Genomic DNA, 16,531 nt, shown 5'->3' with positions numbered 1-16,531 from the left:
ATAATTTCCAAATAGATTTATGACCTAAACCTAGCATATCATCATTAGTTAATTTGTCGATCATTAACATATCATCATTAGTTAATTTGTCCATCATTAGCCTTGTTAAAAATTCAATGGCATTCTTTATTCAATATTCTACGACAATTATTCTTATGGTAATATGGAAAATATAGGAGTAAAGTTATTGCACAAGTGTAGACTGAGCTTGAGGGAAGCTCTAATAGGGTGTTCTTTTCTGGCCAAACTAAACATTCTTTAGAAATATTGAAATAAAATAAAACAAAACAGAGGCAATCATAGAAAAGGATATCAACGAACTTGTTGATTTTGGGGTGAAACACACTTGATGAATGCTCCCTAGCTTTCAAGTTCTTTGACGAAAATGCCACAACCTTGCTTAATTTTTTATCTTTTTATTTTATTATTTATTATCTGTAAATATCAGTGTTCAACGATGTGTAAAACTTCAAGTTTGTTGGCCATCGTATTATTATGAATATTATTTTTATTTTGTTTTGCACACCTTGATAGTTAGATCAAGACAATGGGTTCCTTGCCAAAACTTAGTTGTTAGCACTCAATCATCAAAGCTGGTGAATTCATTGGCCTACTTTTGATAACTTAGAGAATAATTAAGGGAAAATAAGGGTTTACTCGACTACTATTCCAAAGTGTAGTGTTTGATAAAAGGTCAAGGACGAACTTGCATCTAACAGGCAATTCATAGTTAGGGAATCCATATAGTATAATTCAATCACATGCTTACAAAGACGGGTTAAAAAGGTTTTGGGACTATTCAAGGGATAAAATTGCTAGGTCTGCTTTGTTGCACCCTAGCACATACAAAACCATTCCAATTCTCATGCCACACGTTACCAGAAAACATTAATACTTGGTTAGTCCGAAACTTATAGTATAAATATAATCATGTCATATACTAAAACGAAACTAATTAATTCAACTTTCAATTACCTGGCAATTGCAACAGTTAACAATTAAAGTACTGAATCTATAGCATTAATCAATAAGTCCGTACAAACATTCAAAAACATAGAGATGATTACAATTTCGGTGTGAAAGTCCCTGCCTTAGTCCAAATTACATTGGGACGGTAATACAGAAAGAAAATATAGAGTTTGCAGGGATGTGACAATTAGGTTTAGATTTCTGATGTAGGTTCATTGTGAGGATACCAATACCTATTGTAGAACCATTGGGTATCACCCACTACAGCATCTCCGTCCTGATTACGATGCCAATAGTAGTAAGCATGTGTTCGATTTTTTATCTCTAAGATTGCATGGCCAAAACTTGCTTCCCTGAATGCTGAGTATTCAGGTTGAGGGTCTAGATACCTGCAGTTAGTTCCCATGCATACCATGTGTGATTTTCATTAGCTGATTAATGAAATCAAAGATTGTGGTAGGCAAACTAAGAATCTGAAATAAATAACACTTAATAGCAGTATGAAAAAGAAATTGTTCTATTGCATAAAGCAGTTTTTGACCTATGGTGACAGCCACTTTTGCAACTTACACTGTATCAAGGCCTTCTATATTTCCTCCATCACCTATAGTAATGTACACTGGAGCAGATGAATTGAACACAGGTCTGCACTCCCCATTCGTTATGTTATAATCCACATTTGACACCCGCTTCTGCAAAAGAAAATATCAGAGATATAGGTCAAAGTGGGGCGAAAGGGGATATCTTTTTAAATACATGTCCACGTTCACCCTTAATTTCTGAACGGTTTAATGACTGCAAGCATAAAGGCTTAATTAAAAAACAGATTAATGCTTCTTAGGCAGTATATTTCTGCAGACACAAGTCCAAGGCTTAAACAAAAATCGTGTAAGTCACTTTATGCTAAATGTTTCTTTATGAATTGGGAAAAAGAAAGTCCCTTTGAATTTAATGGTAGCTGTTACTATTGCTTTCTGAATTAACAAAAAAAAATTAAAAGTCCCTTTCTGGCTAAAAAGTACTTGTATCTCTTTTCTCACCAATATTTGCAATTAGCGAACTGGCTCAGATAAGAAAAATATAGAAAAACAGAAAATTACAGGGAGGAAAGCACGAGTTCTATAAAAAGGATGAATTATATGTTCTTCACATGAAGATCATTCAGAAATATCATAACAATTAAAAGCTGAAACTTACTGTTCTCTCATAGGCATGAGTATGACCAGTAAAAACAATGTCAACTTTGTAATCTGTAAACCATGATTCAAATTGGACTCGCATACTCTCTCCTTCCATGTAGTGTTTAGTATTGCTAGTGTACACTGGTGAGTGCATGATAACAAACAACCATGGAGTTTCTGATCTGTTAACCTTTGGAAGCTCTTCCTTAAGCCACAGATACTGGGGAGTGAATTTTGCTGCACATCGAACAACTTTGTGAATAAAATGTGATGATCAAAAAATATTTGCATCTATTGTTCAGACAGTATAATTTCCTCTGATATTGGAATTCAACTTGCATTTGCAATCAATTTTAATGTGTAAGGACCAACATAATTTTGGCAAAGCTCTTAGAACAATACACAAGACATAGGAGATGGTAATGCAGTAAACACGATTTCCATCTTACTGTACGCTCTAGAATTGATCCAAATTATGCTGTAATGTTCCCTACTAGATTTAGACCTGTTTTAACCATAATTAATCTATTTTTATGTACTTATGACTAAAACAAACTTTATTAAGAGAACTCAATCTTAACATGAATCAAGTCTATGATATTCTATCTTTTTCTAGTCTATCAAGTACTTACTAATTTACCATACAAGATAATTAATCTTATTCTGATTCATTTATAAATCATTTACATATTTATTAATTACTAGTTATATGAATTATGATTATTATATTAATATCTATTATTATATCAATATCTAAATTTATAACCATTATATTATTCCTTTTTCCCTTTCTGATCTGCCATGGCTTCCTTTTATATTCCTCTTCTTATGTCATATTACTTGTATTGAATTAACAATATTATTTTACATTATCAGCGTCATATTGTATTGACAATATTATATTATATTAACAGAAACTTATTATATTATATTATATTAACAGAAACTTATTGTATTAACAGTACTATATTATATTAATAGCCACCTATTACATTTAATAATATTATATTAATAATATTAAATTATATTAATATATTTAATTGTATTAATAATATTAAATTCTATTAGTAATATTGAAGTACCAGCCTCATATTATTATGCGTAGGGTTTTTCCCCAGTCAATGTGAGTCGGATGCATTCCTTATTTCCTCTTTTTCTATCTGCTCTTATTCTTTTTTTATCTTCCTTATTCTGAATTATAAGCTCAGAGATGTACCCATATTCCACCCCCTCTAGACTCTATATTTATCTATTATTTTTAAGACTCATCTCCTTTCATGCAAGTCATCACTATTCACACAGCATCCATTCACCCCACTTTTTGGTGAATTGTATTACTTTATAAAAAACAATTATTAAACATCACAAATACAAATCTTTGTAATAAAACAAAGACCATCGCACCCCTTCCGTTTCATTAGTCATTGTTTTTATTTTTTTATTAAGTGTACATAATAGATCGTACCTTTTCAAGTGTAAATCGTATTTCATTGTGATATTTGCTGTTTAAGAATTAATTAATGTCTTAGACACTCATTTCTAACACTCGCTGTTCTTTCATAGATACATCAATATGTTTGCAGTATATGTATAAATGGTTGGTTGTATATGTATTAACATATACGTATATTTTCTGTATAGTTTGTTGTATATGTATTCTGAGTCTTTAATATGCTGCATATAATTTAATAATTTGTTTATAATTTATGTAATATAATTACTAATTTAAATATTTCAAAAATTTGATTATTGATAAAGAAATATTAATTAAAAAAATAAATATTTAATAATTTCAAATAATCATTCATTGATAAATATTATATTATATTTTTTAAATTAATAAATAATAATTGCTTCATATATATCAATCAAGGAGGGGACATGACATATGCTAAGAGTGTGGATTGGTTTGCTTAGAGGATTTAATCACTAGCCTCAATTTTGGTGACATTAAGTTACACAAGTGAAATGGTTGAACTCTTCTATGGAAGCATCTAAATAATTTACTACATATAATTACAAAAAATAAGAAAGCATATGATACCATGCAAGCAGTTTGTCAAAATATCTTGTTGTCTTTGAAATTTTGATTGCTTTTCAGAACAAATTGTACTCAACACACGAGTTAAACAGAAACAATCCATTCAGTTTATGTTTGTGCAAAAATATTCCTATTTATTGCTTAGTATTTTCTGGATTTGACCATGTGAATTTTTTGTTACCAATGTTTAGGATCAGAAATGGTAACAAAAAACTCACACGGTCAAATCCAGAAAATACTAAGCAATACGAATATGGACTGGAAATTTCATGATTTTAATCCTCATTTATTTCCAAATTTGGACAAGGTATTAAATTTTTACGTATCATGCACATAAAGAAGCATATTGAAAATTGAGCAGATTGACGTAGGACATTACCAAAGTTAAGAAAATCCATGTGGGACAGAGCGAATGAAAAGCACGGGATCTCCTAAGTTGCATGGGATACTGTCAAAAAGTCCAAGGAAGCCAGCGGACTAGGGATAAGAGTCATCATGTTACAAAATAAAGCATTGGTGGCAAAATTGATCTGGCATATGTACAAAGAGTCGGGGGCCTCATGGAGTCAAGTTCTATAGAAGAAATACCTGGATGAAGATAACCCAGAACAAATATTGACAATCGCTAACCCACCAGGTGGTTTAGCCATATGGAATTTTATGTGCAGTTGTAGACAAACCATTACCAATCATTTATCATGGAGGATCAAAGATGGTAGGAAGGCAGACTTCTGGAAGGATTCATGGAATGGATATAAACCACTAATTGATCTCCCTAGAATGGAAAGGGCAAGAGAGATCATGGGGCCGTTATTTGGGGAAAAAGTCAAGCAAAACATGAAGATTGAATGGAACAACAATGCAGCCACTTTCGAGTGGAAAGCTCTAGATATGTTGGATGTTGATTGTAGGAGAAACATTAAAAGATGAATTAGCAACAAAGCATATTGTGCTCATTAAGGGGGATGATGAAATCTTTTGGTGTACAACAAAGACGGGAAACTACAACACCAAGCTTGGCTACAAAGTGGTGAGATAGGAATGGGAGCAATGTGAATGGCAAACTAAACTATGTTGGGATTTGCACATCCTTCCAAAGGTGGGTGCCTTTGCATGGATGGCAGTACTGTTGTGACGTTTTCACACGTCACCCCATTGCAAATGGGGACCCCCTTTTTTTTTTTCTTTTAAGGTTAGGGCTTTGGTGTCTTAGCATTTTGTCTATGATTTTTCGTCTCTACAAATTCGTCAAGTTTTTTGAAATTTGTTGGAGTCACTAAAATCAATAAGGAGAAGGAATGGTCAAAAGGGCATTTTAATGCTACGGTCATGCTCGGATAGGTCGAAGGAGTAAAGTCACAATTTCTTGGGGTCAATCCTGACTACTTCCTATTTTTTTCGGAAATTCACTTTTTTGTTTTTTTTTTAATTTAGAAAGTTATGTTTTTGACATTTTGGGGCCAATCCGGGAACCTGCTTTTTTTGAGTTGCTTTTTTCTAAAAAAGGAAAGTTGTTTTTTTTCTTGTTTTGGGGATCATGGATGGTTTCAAGGTCAAGGGAAGTGTCTAATCAGAAAATTCATCTAGAATAAGCTAGGTTTGGAATCACTGTCAAATCCAAAGGATATTTTCAAAAAGTTGATTGAAGATCACAAGAAATTGACTAAGTCTGAAACTTGGATCGCGAAAAATTCCTTGATTCTTGCCAAGACCGCCTGCCTAGATGTGGAAAATTCCCAGGTTGATGTGAAATTCACCCTCCCAAGCAAGAAAATTCCTAGCCAACAATGAAGTCCGTCATAGCATCATGAAGGAAATTCCTTGTTTGAAGGCTAAGTCCGCCCTATGCTTGGAAAATCCTTGCTCTCAAGCATGAAGTCCGCACAAGGAAAATCAAAAAGTTGGTTTAGTAAATTTCAGAAATTTTGGATGTGTTTTGGAGACTAGGAAAAATTCTTGAAGCCATGTGAAGTCCGCCCAAGATTGGGGTGAAAAGTTTAGTTAAATATGGCAACATGATGAAATTTCCTATCCTCTTAGCAAGTCCACCCAAGGTGTGATGAGAAATTCCTTGATTGCAAGCAAAGTCCACCTATGCCTTGAGGAAAACTTCCCTTTTCATGTGTCAAGTCCGCCCTCTAGGTGAGTAAAGTTCCTCATCCCACTACCAAGTCCGCCTAGGGAGATTGGAATAATTCCCTATCAACACATCAAGTCCGACTTTGGGATAAAGAAAAATCCACAAGTCATGATGAATTCTGCACTTGGTGGACAAAGGAAAAAATTTGAAAATTTTGGTCAAGGTGAAAATGGATAAGGCAAGAGAAATTGAAAAAAAAAACAAGAAAAAGAATTTGCACAAGTGTTGAGGACAAGGTGAATAAAGCAAGTAAAGCATTCGCTTAAGTGAAAGAGTTTAAAATTTCTTTTGGATTAAAACAAAAAGCTAGACACATGAAAGAAGTTCGCATAACTCATGGAAAGAAAATCAAAATAAAGCAAAAAGGATTAGAACAAGAAAAGAATTTGCCTAGGTGAAGAGAGGAAAGAAGGAATTAAAGCAGAGTTGGCATAAGTTATTGGAAACAAAACAATTAAAGCAAAGTTCGCTCATGAAGGGTTGGCTTCTAGAAGAAAGAAAAAAGAATGGCTATTAAGTTTTTTTTTTAACTCCAAGAACAAAAAAAAAGAGGAAGGTTCGATTTGGAAACCAAAATTGGACTACATACATTGCCACTAAAACTCTTTAAAACAAAAAAAAAATGCAAGGCAGGGTTTGAACTTCATATAAGACATCAAACTTGGCAATTCATTATTCACAACTTCTCTATTATGCTTATGAATTTGAACTTTTCCAAGCATCTTTTCCAAAGTTCTAGGCAAATTTGAAGTGTAATTGCAGGTTCACAACAGGCTCCAAGGAAGAATTCAGGCATTCAAGGACAAATCAAAAGCAATTCTCTTAGGAATTTCTTCATTTCTTTCAGGTCTAAAGCTTGGTCAAGGCAGAATTCTCCGATTTTGAACTTCAAATTTCCTTCCCTCTTCTGAAATTCTGATTATAAGACTTGTGCTTAGGTTTTCTACATCAGATTCTTTGGATTCCATCAAAGAGCAGGATTTCTTTTTTGTGCTTTTCAACCTTGGAAACGGAAATTCCCAAAAATAAGACTTTGTTTCACAGTTTCTAGGATTTTCCAAGCCTGATTTTAGCTTCTGGGATCTTTTCCAAGTCTGATTTTAAATTTTCAGAATGTTTTTGAGTCTAATTTTCACTCCTAAATCCATAATCAAACTAAGTTTCATAATTTCCAAAAGTTTTTTCTAACTCTGATTTTCGTTTTCAGACTTGACTTAGTCTGATTTTGGGTCTGATTTTAAGAATTTATGAGAAAAATCAGAGTTATCCTTTGAAATTCCTTAAGTAGACATCATGCCTATTTCTCTAACTTAGGAATTTTTTCATGATTTTCAGGAGATGGATGTCAACTTAGGAAGAGATTTCCAGAAAGGTGAAGATGAAACAAAGGAACTAGTTGGAAAGATGTTTCCACAACGCATGGAAGGACAATGTTCACGCTTCAAGGTGGAATCCAAAGACGAATGGAACAAAGAAGAAGGACTTATACTTCATCAAAACACTCAAGAAGATTAAGTCAAGATACAATGAGAATGAAGAAAAATGTTCTAATCATCTTGCATTTCCTTCAGAAATCCAAGAGTAAGGGACAATACAAGGAGGTAATCTTGGTTGAGGAACGTTGCAACATTAAGTCAAGAACTCCACTCACGAATCCAAGGCCAAGGCAAGGAATTTCAAACTTGATCATCCAAAAGATATTGCCTAAGGTATCAACACTTCTTCATGATGGAGAATCAAATCTACAAGGCAAGCTAAGGTGGCATCCTGTTGTAACCTTTTTCACACATCGCCCCATTGCAAATGGGGACCCTCTCTTTTCCTACTTTCTAGGGTTTTTGTTAGCGCTCGTGACCTTTAGCTTCAATTTTACCAAGCCTTGCTCAGTTTCGAACAGTTCAAGCCCTAACGGTTGAAAGTTAGTTTTCATGTAATTCCAGAGTACAAACACCTTCAAAGCGCTTAGGGACGCCAAAGGTTAGAGGGCCATGTAGGAGGTGCCACCAAAGTCCGCCAAAGTTTAGAGAGCAATGTAGGAGGTGCCACCAAAGTCCGCCATAGGTTGGGAGGCCTTGATGGAGCCAAGTCTTAAGTCCGCCAAAGGTTAGAGGGCCATGAAGGAGATACCTCCAAAGTCCGCCATATGCCTAGGCCATGTAGGAGGTGCCACCAAAGTCCGCAAGGCTAGAGAGGCCATGAAGGAGGACTCTCCAAAGTCCGCCACACCTAGAGAGGCCATGTAGGTCCTAACTCCAAAGTCCGCCAAAGGTAAGAGAGCCATGAAGGAGCACTCTCCAAAGTCCGCCATATGCCTAGGCCATGTAGGAGGTGCCACCAAAGTCCGCCAAGGCTAGAGAGACCATGAAGGAGCACTCTCCAAAGTCCGCCACACCTAGAGAGGCCATGTAGGTCCTAACTCCAAAGTCTGCCATGCCTTGGGAGGCCATGAAGGAGCAAGGGTTAAAGTCCGCCCAAGATCTTCAAGGCCATGAAGGAGAGACCTCCAAAGTCCGCCCCATGCCTTAGCCAAAATTTCGCCTTGAAGAGAGGCCATGTAAGAGGTATCCAAAGTCCGCCAAAACTTGGAGAAAATGGAGATAAATTCAAAAAAAATTCCACCTACACATTGAAGAGTCAAACAAAATCAACATGATGTCATAAAACTCATCCAAAATTTCAAATTCGAAGACCAAAATAGAAAGTTTTCCAAAAGAGAATATTGGAAGATTAACAAAGATTTCGAACTTGAAAGCCAAAATGGAAAGTTTATAAAAGGAAAATTCGAGGATTAGCAAATATTTTCGAACCTAAACCAAAATAGAAAGTTTTCCAAAGAAGGATATTGGAAGATTAATGGATATTTCGAACTTCTAAACCAAATTAGAAACTTTTGGAAGATATTTTTCAAACACATGACAAATGCTTTCCAAAAGGATTGGAGATAGAATTAGAAGTATGATTTGGAAGATCTTAAGGGTTTCTACTTGAGGATTTAACCTTGCCTACAAATACTTCATTATTAGCTTCATTATTACATCAACAATTTTGAAATTACTAAGGAAAGCTTGGTAAATTAGTTCAGTTCGAAGATCATCTGGACAAGGATTTTGACATTTCTGGAAGTTGGATAATCACTTTTGACTAGATATTCGCAGATTTTTGGAAGGTAATCCATTACGAGAGGATTATTTAACCTTTTCTGAATTTTTTCTGAATTTTTCTGAAAATTCTTAGGAGGATTTCTAGCCCTGTTTCTACCCATTCGAAGGTGAAACCAAATTCATGATGCAGATTTATGGATTTTTTCTGAATATTTTCAGGAACTTGGGAAATATTTTTTCAAATTTTTTGGTTAAGTGTGAAATTTATTTTGAAAGTTTTAACACTTGGTGGCGACAACAACCAGCCTCAAGACTGAGGGTTTTTGAGGTGAAAATTCAATTTTTGTGGCTGAGTATGAGAGTGAAAAATGGAAAATTTTCTAACACTTAGCCATTTCACGGCCCTGTTATTTTTTTCGAAATTTTGCAGAAATTTTCTAACTTAAAATTTTCATCGTTCATCTGCAAGTCCTAGACACCATGAAATTCCAGGTGGATAAAGATGCCCCTCCAGAGTCAAGGATGACTTCAAAATGGAAGAACGTCGGTGACACCAACCTCGGACACATCAATTTGAGGGAATTCAAGAAACGAATGTTTGGTCTAGACAACCTTGTGCCTACCACCATTGCGCGAAAGATGATGAAGAGCGGTATCGTACATGCTGTTGGCTTCCTTCCCACCATGCAATGTAATGAACTAGTGGTCGAGTGTGCCAAACATTACAACCCCATCAGCAAGGACATTGTTGCACCTAATGGAAGGATACTGGCGAACATCAGTGATGAGGCCATCAGAGAGGCCTTCAAGATCCTGGAGTATCACAACAAAGTGTATAAGGCTAAGGACGAAGCAAAAAGTCTGTATCAAGACCACCTGGAAGAATATGACGCCATAGTCAACCATTCCTGGCTAGACAAGCCAAGGAAGGGCACCTCCAAACTTCAGAGGAAGAGCCTAGTGCGGGCATACTTCAAGGAAGACATCGGAGATATGATCGTCCTGCTCAACAGAATAATGGGAAGCCCTCACGGAGCCCCATTCGAACCCTGGATGTATTATTTCATTAATGAAATAATCAATGGAGTAAAGATGATAGACTGGGCCAAGATGATTAGCGAGCACCTAGACAGCCAGCTAAGGAACCTAGAGGCGAATAGAACTTTCTTCATGAGTTCTTACTTGTTCTATTCCTTGGCCAGGACCTACAGGTACAGAGGTCTCACTTGTAGAGGGGAAGTAGGGAGCAAGGAGAATCAGTTTCCAGTATATGATTGCTACCCTCAGCTGCAAATGGAAGAGAAATTCCATTACAAGAGAATGAATGATACTTTCCTTATGCACATCACTCGAACATTGCAAAGCGGGCTGCACCAGAGACTCTCTCAAGAGTCTATGGACTTCATCAATCGGTTTGGATGTTGGTACATCCAATACCCGAAGTTCACTTACCTCCGAATCCAGGGATTCTCCGGACCTCCATACAAGCTTCCAACTTACCCTACCAACCGAGTGGTGTTGCTCGAGGTTGTGAGACAATTGGAGGAGTATATAGTGATTCAAAGGGATAGGCAAAAGAAGGCAGGGACGTCTTCACTTACAATAGGCAATGGGCTGGAAACATGTCCATCATCCCAAGCTTCTACAACCGCTGAAAAGGAGCTAGCCTGGTATCCCCTCTATCAATACAAGACAAGAAGGAATTTCGATCCGTTCCACAGGATAAAGAAGATCTAAGGAATGACGTTTGAGCACAGACCAGACCTAGAAGACTACTGGGCTAACGTAGCCGATAGCTTCGAGATCGGGAAGAGATTCTGGTCAAGAATTCCTTTGAGCATGGTGAGAGCAACAGAGGTATTCAAAGTTGCTGATCAAGTGGAAGAAAGCTTAGAGCTTCATTAGCTGGGCTTCGAAAAGATGAAAAATGAATCCCTAGTTTTGATAGATTGGACAGAGGGGGAGAAATCAGATCTAGCAGACCTCATGAGGTCAGTGGTTGAGTACTCAAGGTGGTGGACGTCTGAAAAGACAAAGTAGTTGAAAGCCAAAGGTGTGACCCTAACCTACGAATCAATGGGAGTAGATGATACGCTATCCATAGATCCTTGTACCTTTGCCGGTGATGCCCGAAATCCAGAAAGTGTTGGGTCTCAGAAGAGGAAGGAGTTAGTGGGAAGCTCAGTGAAAATCACAGGGAAGAAGATCATAGGAGAAAGAAGGGAGTCCAGCGAAGGTCAATCCATTCTAAGTGTCGCTTCCATCAGGCCTTATCAGGATGCAGTTAAAGAACGAGAGTTGAACATCTGCGTAGTTGATGATGAAGGGAGAATGCCTTCTCCTTCAGTTGAAGAAGTAATGAAGGAAGCTGTCCAAAGTCCAGACAGAGAGCAAATGGAAACACCTACAGTCTTCTTGGACGGCATACCAGCAAACCCAAGAGAGGTAGATGATGAGTTTGACAATAATACTGACGAGCAATCAACTGTCCCGGATTGGCTAAGGGAAAGAATAAAGGCTAAGGTCCCCAAGGAGACCTGTTCCGAAGAGGTCACTACAGCATTTCTGGAGAGGGTGAATGAGCCCACTATAACCAAACCACCCAAGCCTGCCAAAAAGTTTTCCTTAATTCAAAGAGACAGTGCAGGGTTCAGGACAGTCCAGATAGCGGTGCCCAAAGAAGGAAAGACCATGGACAATGTCGCCGCAGATGATTACAAGGTCACTACCATAGAGCTGGGTAAGCCCACCCAAGACCAAGAGGTCTAGTATTTTGACGACTCTTGCAATGTTCTGAAGGCAAGTCTAGCCCATGAAAAGGAAAAGAGGAAGAAGGTCGAAGAGGAGAACCAGCAGTGGAGAAGGTATGTTCTCCATCTTACCAGACCACTTGACCACGAGATCCTAGTTACTCCGCCACAGCCTCTTCAACAGGGATCAATGAAAGATTATGATGATATGAAGGGCTCATACACTCAAGCAAAGGAGTGGATTTCAGACGCTTCGGCACGTGCTGACACATTAGTAGAGAATCTGGTATCGGCACATGACTCGGCCTTTTCCCTGATCAATCGTATCCAAGATCTAGCCATCAATTGGGGGGATATGACTAAAATTCAAGATGAAGTACTTCCACACCTGAAGGTTATCCGAGGCTTGTCGAATTGAAGCCTAGTGGAAGCAGGTATCATACAGACCGAAGACAGCTACGACTTTAGCACATGGTACTATGCCTTGGTCACTCGGATCGAAGTTCTAAAGAAATCCGAAACCAAGTGCTCAGAGATAGAGGGAAGTGTTAGAGAGATCCTGGGCAAGGTATTCCATGTGGCGTCAGAGATCTGGAAGAAGGAAAGCCTAAGGGAGAAGCATTTGCAGGCAGAAAACCTAAGAGCCAGAATCCAATCTAGCTTCTTCAAAGATTCAGGGATGATTGACAAAGGCGATTTCTCAAGAATTGCAAATTTTCTCTTCATCGATGAAAATTTCCTCGCCCAAGCTATTGAGTGGGAGAGCATCCTCGCCACCTGTACCGATGATATGGATATCATCGACTTCCAAATTAGCAACTCGCCAAGTATCGCCATGGAGGAGGTCAAGCTTATTGTGTCCAGATACGTCGAATCTCTAAAAGAGGAAAGTGGACACTCACCACAGTCAGATTAGCAACTACACCACTTGTCACCTTCTTATTCATTTGAACTAGTAGTATTTGGGGAAACCATAATTAGGGTTTGTAGCTATCAATCTTGGCCCTTGATCATTGTTCGATCTCAGCCATTCATTGATTTTCGAAAAACTATATAAGGTTGCCTCCTCTCATTTGGAGAGTGAGGTTTTTGATATATTGTTGCTTAAGGTCATTTCCAGATAATATATTGCATGTGCGCTGCTTTGTAATCACTATTATTTGAATGATTTGCATGGTTTCAATTTCCTCAACACCTAGTTAAAGTTAATTTAGATTTGCTTACATTGTTGTTAATTTGAGTTAAGGATCTGATAAGTATCAATTGATTGTGTATCTCTGCTCATACTTTCGGTAAATAGATGATTTCCATTCTACCGTGCAAAGTTAGTCTGAGCTTATCCCATGTGCATCCCGATATCTCGATCATAAGCACAACCCACTAAAGATTGCACCAGCTTTGTGTAGTTGTCCCTAGTGTGGCGAAGCAAAGTTTGGTTTCTCGAGAGCACACAGTTGACACCGTCTCCGGAGTTCGCAGGATTAGATTAGCCTTCCTAATCCTGTCTCTTTTATCCTTTCCTTTGAAAGTCTAAACCCCAAAATCCAAAAAAAAAGAACCTAAAATTGCCAAATCCATCTAAGTTCAACAATTCAGGATATTTGTCAAACGTAAGTCCCCCTTGAGATTTTCAGCATACACTACCCAAGAAGCTACTCCACTAAAGTCGCTTGTTCGCACATATAGACCTTGGAATCAGTAGTGATTTTTCAGGAGAGGATAGAATGCCTTCGAGTATTCCTATCCTAATGTTTGGTAGATGATAAAACAAACACCAACACATCTCAGTCATCAATCAACCAATCCAAGGGTTCCAAGTTAGACATGTTCAGGTGCAATGAACCAAACTCAACAAGTGGGAGATATTTTCTCATTGGTTATCCAAAACACTGTAATTTTCTCATTGGCCAAAAGGAGTTTTTTTTGCAATTAACCCTAATTAGGGCTTTATTTGTTAATCTTGGCCATTGATCTTGGATCATTTTGGGCCATTGCTTTGTAATGGGGTGCCTATATAAACCCTCCTCTCATTTGTAAGAGAGACTTGTTAGAAATTGTTGTAGAGATACTTCTTAAGTGCGAAGACATATTCATTGTTCAAAATGTTGGTGAATCTTGTCTACTTTTGCGAGTTAGCATGGTTTTTTGGCTCTCCATAGAATAGATTTCATTTTCAAATTATTAGATTGAATAAAGGATTTGATGGAATTGCTCAATGTGGAATGATGTGTTCATACTTTAGCTAATTGGATAATTTTCAATTATCGTGCAAAGTTAGCCTAAACCAGTAAAAGAAAATTTAACTTCTATTGCTTTATTCATTGTTCAAGATGTTGGTGAATATGAGTGATATAAAAATCTTTTGATTTCCTTAGAATATTGCACCAATCTTGTGTAATTGTTGAATTTGGCAAAGCAAAGATTGGTTTTGGATTCCATTTTTCCAATTTCCGTATCCGAAGCTCATAGGATTAGATTAGGATTAGAAATATCTTTCTAAACCCTCAACCTTTTGCCCCTTTTTTCAAGTCTTGAGAGAAGTAGGATTAAAGTTGAGCTTATTGAAAATCATTCCAAAAAAGAAGAAAGTTATAAGTGTCAAGAATCACTAAAATCCTTTGATTGATTCACTCCTTGAACAATTGTGTAAGTCCCCCTCGAGATTACCGGTATATCACAACAAACCAACTGAGACAATCTACATGAATTTGGAACCTTGGAGTCGTCTTTGTGATCACACAGTGAATCTGTTCAACACATAGAAGATTTTGATCAAGAGAGAATAGGATATCTCTGGGTATTTTATTCTAAGTTGCATGTGCATAAAAAACACACCAACAAGTACAAAATAGGATATTAACTAGAGACTGCCTGCAAAACTAGGTTTTCAAGGCCCATTTAGATGCTCGATGTGCTATAAACACGAGGAAACTTTAAACTAGTTGTTTGTCTAGTGTGAGATAGCCCAAGAATGTTGGCTTTTCTTTTTAAGGAAATTAAACTACTACAGGCCTCTACTGACAACACTAAAGGAGAAATTCACATGTTGGCCAACTCTACAAAAGGCGTAGTATGGAATGGATTGTTGTATGCTATCCTTGCCACATTGATATGCAAACTTTGGAAGGAGAGAAACTGACAAATATTTGATGAGAAAGATAATACCCTGACATCAATCATAAATAAAATCGAGGTGGCAATTAGGGAATACATCAACTCTAAGGTGGCAAAGAAGCAATGACATATATATACTTCATGGGATGATCGCATGGCAAAAGAATGGCCACATCTGATACCACTGAAACTAGATACAGTCACATATACTACAAAATTAAGGGATGCCAAGTGGTGTCTTCCCCCCCGCCCCCCTTGAGGAGGGCTCAAGCTGAACTTTGATGGTGTTGTGCAGGGAAATTCCAGCCTCTGGAGCAGGTCTTGTGATAAAAAACGATGCAAGAAAACTAGTATGGGGTGGGTTTATCAAGTTGCCTCACGGCACAAATAATGATGCAGAGGACGTCGCCCTTTTGGCTCATTTGACACTATGTAGAGAAGAAGGAATAGTCAATTTAGGCATCGAAGGCAACTCACTAAATGTCATCCAAGCCATAATCATAAGCGGCGCTTCGAGTTGGAAGGTGGGAAAGTGGTTGGAAGGAATCCATGAGATCCTGAAGGATTTGGCTGAATATAATGTCAAACATATCTACAGAGAGGCAAATACAGACACAAGCTTCCTATCTAATCATGCCATAGATCAAAGTGAAGTGTCCATCATCACTTGTGATCAGAGGGCGTGAGAAGGTCTCAACCTAGCAATGGGAGATGGAGAGGATACTTCGTAAGATTCCCCAGATCTCTAGTAGAATGATAAAGACAAATTTAGTAACATTGTTTCTGAAGCGGCCAAGATTGATAAGACGCAGTGAAAGCACCATGTGTGGGGCTCCAATTATAAAGCTAGAGCAAACATTAGAAGAAAACAGAGTTGAAGGGAAAGTAGTAGATGGCAGAAGAATTTATTTATATACCTAAATGCAAATGCAGCTGCAATTAGGAGTTTGTTGCAAAGAAGTTAAAGGAGGTGTTTGTGATTGCAGGTGATGAGGTGGAGGATGCCATCTGGAAGATAACTAGGGACAAGGTGCTCAATGGCTCCCATGCTCATAATGTTGCTCTGCTTGAGTGGTTTGTCTACAATATAGCAAGAACCACGGGAGACCACGACACAACAGAGAGGGCAGTTAATAGCTTTGGTTCTTTCGATCCTAAGGGAGCCAGCAGTGAAAGCACTGAGAAGGCAGAAGCCCAATGCTTTTCAAGGGCTGGTAGCAAATGCGCTCGCAATA

The 16,531-nt window shown here is 37.6% G+C and overlaps 1 protein-coding gene across 1 annotated transcript in view; it reads right to left on the bottom strand.

Moving 5' to 3' along the window:
- Positions 1-952: 952 nt before the first annotated feature.
- LOC131079725 (purple acid phosphatase 2) overlaps positions 953-16,531 on the bottom strand; it is a 74,187-nt gene continuing 58,608 nt past the window's right edge. The window contains exons 6-8 of the mRNA XM_058017757.2: positions 2,167-2,387; positions 1,540-1,661; positions 953-1,358 (exon numbers count right to left, since the gene is read on the bottom strand). Coding sequence (XP_057873740.1) covers positions 1,163-1,358; positions 1,540-1,661; positions 2,167-2,387 — 539 coding nt within the window. The 3' untranslated portion in view covers positions 953-1,162. The remainder of the gene's footprint in view (positions 1,359-1,539; positions 1,662-2,166; positions 2,388-16,531) is intronic.

This window comes from Cryptomeria japonica, chromosome 1, assembly GCF_030272615.1.
Source record: "Cryptomeria japonica chromosome 1, Sugi_1.0, whole genome shotgun sequence".
Lineage (NCBI taxonomy): Eukaryota > Viridiplantae > Streptophyta > Pinopsida > Cupressales > Cupressaceae > Cryptomeria > Cryptomeria japonica.
Note: the sequence above shows the minus strand (reverse complement) of the source record. Positions and strands in the feature narration are given on the sequence as shown.